The sequence below is a fragment of the Amphimedon queenslandica genome, unplaced genomic scaffold, assembly GCF_000090795.2.
Source record: "Amphimedon queenslandica unplaced genomic scaffold, v1.1 AMPQUscaffold_12877, whole genome shotgun sequence".
NCBI classification, from domain to species: domain Eukaryota; kingdom Metazoa; phylum Porifera; class Demospongiae; order Haplosclerida; family Niphatidae; genus Amphimedon; species Amphimedon queenslandica.
In genome coordinates, this window is record NW_003546887.1 from 37,063 (window position 1) to 44,160 (window position 7,098).

Consider the following 7,098-nt stretch of genomic DNA (forward strand, 5'->3'; position numbering starts at 1 on the left):
TCTCTCTCTCCCTCCCTCTCTCTTCTCTCTCTTCTCTCTCTCTCTCTCCCTCCCTCTCATTTTAGGTACAGAGAGAAGAAGGTGCTGGTAGTACTGCAGCAGCTGCCACTAGTCTTGCAAGGTAAATATTGCTATTGTTGTTGTTATTATTATTGTTGTTGTTGTTGTTTATAGTCCAATGAAGCAGAAACCTGAAGCGCTCAAGCCTTTGACTGTACGCCAACCTCTCAGCCTGTGAGTGAATTCAAATTTAAAGTAGCAGCTTCTGTATCCTTTTAATGTGCTTTAGTGAAGGGACTGAATCTCAGATTGAATTCTTCAAGAAAATGGACAAGAGAATTGAACAGGTACATACATGTACATGTAGCTTATAATTTTTATATTTATTTATTTACTTTTTATTTTATTTTTAGGGACCGGATTACGATGAGGAGAAGGACACAAAGAAATAACTATTAAAAGGAAATACAATTTGATCGTCGTTGATTCATCACTTGATTTATACTGTAGGGATATTTCAAAATTGTACAGAACCTAATCATGATTTTAATTCCAAATTAGCTCATCATTTGTAACATTATAATAATTGTTATTATAAAAAATGTAATAAATAACTCTAATTAGTGCCCATTACTGTCACGCCCAATACGTTCATAGCTCCGCCCACAAGATGCAGGCTGCCACACACTAGTACTTGTACGTATAATTCTTTATTAGTTTTCCTGACTCTGCCCACCCAATTAACGGCATCCGATATGCAATCAAACACTTTAGTCTTTTGACAAACTCCAGGGAGACTTAGCCACGCCTTCTCGTTGTCGTAGCAACGTCCTAACATGTCTGCCACGGAAACATTATAATTAGCTTGATCTAATAAGAAAGTGTATGAGGTTAATTAATGATAGGGTGTGGCTTACCAGAACTATGAATATCATTACTGGTGATGTTCGGACAAAACAAAGCATAGTCAAATCCTAAAGACTAAAATTAAAAATACAAAAATAAAATTTTAAAAATATACAATACAGTATGTATTATGATTTACATAGATCTCGTTCATGAGGTTTTTCGCTTCTCGTCTTCCGCTGAAATTAAACAATAAAACTTTCATTAGAGGACCTCTGGAAAATAAAAGATAAATAAATAAATACAACAAACATGTACATGTATATACGCAATGTACCGTATAAGTGGTTTTTTTTCGAGGGTTGCAAATTTCACGAATTTCGCGGATTCCCTCCTAATTCGCGAAAATAAAATCCGCGAAAATCAATTTAATACGGTACCCGCATGGCACACGTGGTAGGATTCGCGAAATTAAAATCCGCGAATTGGAATTTTAGTAGATTTCGCGAAATATAATTCCCTCGAAAAAAACCACTTATACGGTATTTCTGAGTGTTTTATAATTATCATCGTTCCTCACTGTATTTCTGCTTCTTCTTTTCTCGAAGAGACTGAGAACCAGTTGGAACACACTCTTAGACTCTCGGCAGTGTGAGCTCCGTCAAGATAATAAGACACACCCACTCGTTTAACTACTTGACACCTGCCGGGCCACACACAATCGCTCAGGCCTGTTTTTTTAAATTAATAAAATTAAAATTATAAATTAAAAATAATTATACCTTTTATAAATGAGCTCGGCAGTAAAAAAGGTCGAGCAATAGGTAGACCACACCTCTCTCCTTCTGCTAATTAATTATTAATTAATAATAAATAATAATTAAAATTTAATTACCATCATTAAGAGGCTCCTCCCCTTCGTTCCATTTCGACATACTCTTCAGCCATTGCTTGCACAGCTGAACGGCTAAAGACGCATTTTCTAATTGATGAGCACCTGCAATACCAATCTCTAAGAGAGAAGAGAGGGAGAGAGAGTAAAGGAGAAGGAATTGGTTGAAAACAGTTAAAAGATCTTACTCCATTTTTCTCTGTCAGGGTACAGAGATGAAGCAGGTGCTATGGCGACTGATGACGCTTGAAGCTCCTTCCCTCGTGAGAGTATCACTTGTAAGGATTCATCCGATTGTACTGACGTGAATAATGGAACACCACTCTAAACAAAAAAAATAAAATACTTAAACTGGTGACAAATAATGCATCAGTTACTTTACATATCCCAGTTTTGTGCCAAGTTATTTCCTCAATTGTCTTTCCTAGCACATCTACATGATCATATCCAAGGCTAGTTATACCACATACCACTGGTCTCCTATGAAACAGAAAAAGATACATTAATCATTTAAAAGTAATCTGCAATAATAATATTATTGAAGAATACTTGATGCTACACGTATATACATGTACATGGGCAATCAGAGTATTATTATTATATATTTTCATTAATTATTTATTATTATTAAACTCACTGTATCACGTTAGTGCTGTCATAGCTACCCCCGATACCAACTTCAACAACTGCAACATCAACCTAGTTATTAATAGTTAATAATGGTTATTAATAGTTATTGGTACCTTCTCATTTAAAAATACTTTAAAAGCTAACAATGTTAAAAACCTAAAATATGCTGGCATTTGCTCCTCGTAAAGTTCCTAAAAATAATTAAAAATTATACAAGAAACATACAAGTATAGTAGCAGGTGGCATTATTTTCAAATGATTGTTTCAAACTCACTTTGTTTCTTGTCAGCGAGTCGTAGCACTGCCAGAAATAATTCACAAAAAGGTCCTTCCCAAGTGGCTCTCCGTTGATTCTTATCCTCTCCCTCACCTCTAGGAGGTGTGGCGAACTGTAGTCATGACAACAGCAGCAATTAAACATTAGCTAGTAAACGGATTACCTGTAAAATCCTGTCTTTAGGCCGTGAGCTCTTAAAATGCTCTCACACATAGCACAGACAGATCCCTATAGATATCAAAATTATTAAATTAATTACAAATTTATGGTTTGCCTTATCAATATACTATGAATATTCATTGATTTAGTTATCAATACTACTACAAAGTAAGTACATGCATTTATATAATAATCAGATTATAGCACATACTCTTCCGTTCATTACCTTTCCTTTGGTACCAGCAACATGAATCACATTCAGACTATCAAGTTCTGTCACCTTTAAAAGGAAGAGAAGAGGAGGGAGAACATTAAGACATTATGTTTGCAGCTAATGATAATAATAATATAATTTTATTCTATAATAATAATAAAAAAGTGTGTTTTTACATCAATTCCAACTCTAGACAGGAACTCTGGAGTCTTTGAGAATATATGCTTCCCTCTGCCTCTAGGCTGCTTCCTCATCTCAGATAAGACCTGGAAGTTGCTTTGCAGGCCATTGAGAGCTGACACAGCCCTCTAGAGCAGAAGAGAAGAAAAGGGGAGAGAAAGAAATGCAAGATAAACTAAGTGTTAAAAATGGTTTCCTCTCTTCATCGTACCTCGTAATCAGACTCACTGACGGCGGCCATCCCACTGTAAGATAAAGGGACTAGTACTCTTGTCCTTCTAGAGAGGAGCAGGCAAGAGATTGTATTACTGTAGAATGTCAAAGTTCTACAGCGTGCACAATTAAAAATCATGCCTTTTATGAATAGGGAGTGGCTAAAAATACCAGCAAGTTAGCCCACGCAAAGGGCGTGGCTCAAATTTACATCCCACGCAAATGGGTGGGGCTCAAATCCGAGATCCATGGATGTTGGAACGCAGACGATTGTAAGTTGGATAGAAGAGCAAGTAAAAGTGGAAGAGACTCCATTAGAGGCTACAGATGATAGCTTACACAAGAAAGACAGCAATGAAAGTATAACTGATGAAGATAAAGAAGGAGAAATTGAGAAAGAGGCAAAACTAGAAGACCTTGCTTCAGCACTCAGCGACACCAGCAGCAGTGAAGATGAGAGAGAAGAGGATGAAGAGAAGGAATACAAGCCAGTATCTACCTCAGTGAATGTACCCTGGCCTTCAGTGTTGCAGTATATGAGAGAAACAGATTCTGAATCATCAAAGTATTTTGGACTTGGAAAAAAAAAGACAAAAATAGGAAATGATGAACAAGGGAAAGAGAGAAATGAGCAAGAACTTTGTCAGTTTTGTGGAGAAGCTTTAAAGCACTTAAGCTTACTACCTGACAGCCTGGAAAAGGTAAATACAAAAATTTAAAGTGCAATAGATCAACTTTATACATACTATTATACAAGACATAAATACAGAGTTTTTATTTTAGGAACCTGAGTTTTGCTGTGAAGATATGAAAGAATATGTTGTACTACTTGCTTTGTATACTAAGAGATTACAAGAGCAGAAACTGATATCAAGGCCAGGCCAGATCAAAATAAAATCACAAGTGAAAGAAGAGGAAGCCAAAACAGCCCAAGAGAGAGCACTAGAAAGGTATTATAGTGCTGCAAGTAACTGCAGTAGCTGCTGCAAGTAGCTGTAGTACTGATGATTTACTGCATGCAACAACTGATGTTTTGTTATACAGAATGAGAAGGAAGAAGAAATGGGAAGAAAAGTGCAGAGAAATGAAGATACTGCAGAGTTCAAGTGTGTCTGCAAGTGAGCAGCTCCTTAATAAAGTGTATTGTAATGGAGGAACTCTCTCTGACTTCCTTTTTTTCTTATTCTCTCTCTCTTTCTCTTTATCAGTGTCAAGACAAACAAAAGTGATCAAATTTTCCCTTTCATCTGACAACTGTATGAGCACAGGTTGGGTTGCAGATATTCATGAGAATAAAGGTAATCACTAATAGGCATAGTTAAAAATTCAATTTTGATCAAAATTAACATAATTTTTTTTTGATTTTTGGTAAAATTTGACCAAAGATCCTGTACTATAGTACAGGGAATTTTTTCCAATTATTTTAAAGCAACTTTAAAAATTCGTAAAAAATCCAATTTTGATCGAATTCAACTCAAACTTTGTACGCAATATAAGTACATGTATATGCATCAAAAAACATTATAAAAATGAAGAATTTTCACCTTTTGATTTTTGACAAAATTTGGCTTGTGACCCTGTACTATAGTACAGGGACTTTTGTCTGATTTTGGAGCAACTTTAAAAATTTGTAAAAAATCCAATTTTGATCGAAATGAACTCAAACTTTCTACGCAATATAAGTACATGTATATGCATCAAAAAACATTATAAAAATGGAGAATTCTCACTTTTTGATTTTTGGTGAAATTTGGTCCGTGACCCTGTACTATAGTACAGGGACTTTTGTCCGATTTTGGAGAAACTTTAAAAATTCATAAAAAATCCAATTTTCATCGAAATCAACTCAAACTTTCTACACAATATAAGAACATGTATATGCATCAAAAAACATTATAAAAATGGAGAATTCTCACCTTTTGATTTTTGGTAAAATTTGGCCCATGACCCTATTATAGCTCATGGTTCTTAGCCTAATGATTTGACACTATACACTAATGAAAGTGAACCATGCTGCTGATATGTACTAATAGGAAAAAAGAAAAAGAAGAAGCAACCAATGCCAGTAGTGCTTCCATTACCATCAATACCCATTGATGATGCTCCTCCAGATGATGCTAGCTGTGGATACATTGACAAGATAAGCTATAGCTCTGGACAACCACTCTCAGTTATACTGCCAGATAATACTGGACAAGTTTAGTATCCTTAAACAATTGATGCATGTGAAATACTATAAATATTATAAACATCACTGCAAATAACAGAATATAGTTAACCTTCTTGATTTTTTAGAAATATTGTTTAATAAAGGAATTGTTTTTTGACTTAACTTTGGTCACAGTTATCCTTCAGATAATTTAGCTTTACTTCAAGTAGCTCTTCATCCATCAATCAATGTGTACTTAATATTCCAAGTGAGCCAGTTGCTAAATATAGTAACACTATTAATTAATGAAAAGGCTAAATTTAGTAACGCTATACATTATTCTATAAATAGGACAGCAAGAGAGGTGATTTGATTGGTTACGTTGATGATTATGGGAGGGGCTGGGTAAAGGGAGATTATTCAATAAGGTAGGCTCATGTCACATGACAATCACATAACTAGGTTTTTAGGTTTCTGAGTACGCTACATGAAAGTTTTCTGTTTGATAATTCTGGGAGGAGCAAGACGTGGGTTTGGTCCGATAGTGGAACCTATTCTCTTCACCTTCCACTTGTGTTCAGACTAAACCAATATCTTACTATAAAATACAACAATCACGTGAGAAATAATAATAATAACAATGGCAATTTTTAAAATTCTTTTTTAGGATGACATAAGTATTACTCTCACGGCCCAACAGAAACAACACAAGATTCAGATAAAAAGAGTCGTTACCATGGTAACTAATACTTTCTTAATCCAACATAGTCATCTTGTCTCTTAGGCTGGGACAGGAAAACCTGCAGTTGACAAAACTGTGAAATATTACAACAAAGAACTGGAGAAAATGACACACAGATTCAAGTAATAAATGCCATGAGAATAACTCTTTTTAAAATTCTTTTCTTTAGCTCACATTTGAGCAGTTTCCAGCAGTCAATAAAGTTGTACAACAGCTCAGGGAAAAGCAAGGTGTTGCCTCCAATTAATGGCAGTCGAACAATTTTTAAAAGAGCAAGAAACAGCAGCGTTGGGACGGTAACGTTTCAACAATAACGTAATTTAATCAATGATAATAATAATAATATAATATATTATTTATAATAATTATTATTGTACAAAAGGAATGTCTTTCAAAAAACTTGAAAGGTACTCAATTTAAAAAAAGAAACAAACACAGCAGCTCACAAAAGCACACACGCACAATAATTGACTAATCACAAACAACAATAATAATAATAATAATAATAAATCGGCCATAGACACGCCCACCCAAACACACAGTTGTATAGAAGATTGTTTTTAAATTTCCTAATTCCACCACTCATCTTTATCGTCATCATCATCATCACCAAATAACGGATTAGGAGGAGGTTTTGCCTTTGTGGTCTAACAAATTAACAAAACAGTTAAGTTACTATTTTATAAAAGTTAATTGACTAGTTAAAAGTAAAATGGCTGTCACTTTCTTCTCTCTCCTCTTCCTTACCTCGGGTGAATCTTTAGTGGGTTCGTCTTGTTTAGCAGCTGGTTCTGGA

At 34.9% G+C, this 7,098-nt stretch overlaps 3 protein-coding genes and 1 long non-coding RNA gene across 5 annotated transcripts in view; 2 read left to right on the forward strand and 2 right to left on the reverse strand.

Moving 5' to 3' along the window:
- LOC105314485 (uncharacterized) overlaps nucleotides 1-461 on the forward strand; it is a 1,263-nt gene extending 802 nt beyond the window's left edge. The window contains exons 3-6 of the mRNA XM_011408676.2: nucleotides 66-121; nucleotides 175-234; nucleotides 290-347; nucleotides 414-461. Of these exons, the coding sequence (XP_011406978.2) occupies nucleotides 66-121; nucleotides 175-234; nucleotides 290-347; nucleotides 414-452 (213 nt within the window). The 3' untranslated portion in view covers nucleotides 453-461. The remainder of the gene's footprint in view (nucleotides 1-65; nucleotides 122-174; nucleotides 235-289; nucleotides 348-413) is intronic.
- An 83-nt stretch (nucleotides 462-544) lies between these two features.
- Nucleotides 545-3,567, reverse strand: LOC100637932 (folylpolyglutamate synthase, mitochondrial-like). 2 transcript variants are annotated; one of them, XM_020002604.1, is made up of 15 exons: nucleotides 3,410-3,567; nucleotides 3,195-3,326; nucleotides 3,031-3,084; nucleotides 2,809-2,873; nucleotides 2,643-2,757; nucleotides 2,482-2,559; nucleotides 2,376-2,437; nucleotides 2,116-2,218; nucleotides 1,927-2,062; nucleotides 1,742-1,858; nucleotides 1,629-1,691; nucleotides 1,427-1,577; nucleotides 1,046-1,121; nucleotides 918-981; nucleotides 545-870 (listed from the first exon to the last, which is right to left on the reverse strand). In XM_020002604.1, the coding sequence occupies exons 1-15, from the start codon at nucleotides 3,548-3,550 to the stop codon at nucleotides 617-619; spliced, it is 1,611 nt and encodes a 536-aa protein (XP_019858163.1). In that variant the 5' UTR covers nucleotides 3,551-3,567; the 3' UTR covers nucleotides 545-616. The 2 variants fall into 2 exon arrangements, with proteins under 2 accessions (XP_019858163.1, XP_019858161.1); XM_020002602.1 differs by having other exon boundaries at nucleotides 1,629-1,694.
- A 68-nt stretch (nucleotides 3,568-3,635) lies between these two features.
- On the forward strand, nucleotides 3,636-6,877 carry LOC109586423 (uncharacterized). Its single transcript, XM_020002606.1, has 11 exons — nucleotides 3,636-4,112; nucleotides 4,195-4,361; nucleotides 4,456-4,529; nucleotides 4,620-4,709; nucleotides 5,445-5,613; nucleotides 5,756-5,828; nucleotides 5,912-5,988; nucleotides 6,031-6,178; nucleotides 6,228-6,299; nucleotides 6,345-6,424; nucleotides 6,472-6,877. The coding sequence occupies exons 1-11, from the start codon at nucleotides 3,660-3,662 to the stop codon at nucleotides 6,614-6,616; spliced, it is 1,548 nt and encodes a 515-aa protein (XP_019858165.1). The 5' UTR covers nucleotides 3,636-3,659; the 3' UTR covers nucleotides 6,617-6,877.
- On the reverse strand, nucleotides 6,671-7,098 carry LOC109586424 (uncharacterized). Its single transcript, XR_002187025.1, has 2 exons — nucleotides 7,050-7,098; nucleotides 6,671-6,949 (listed from the first exon to the last, which is right to left on the reverse strand). It is a non-coding gene; the product is annotated as an uncharacterized LOC109586424 (long non-coding RNA).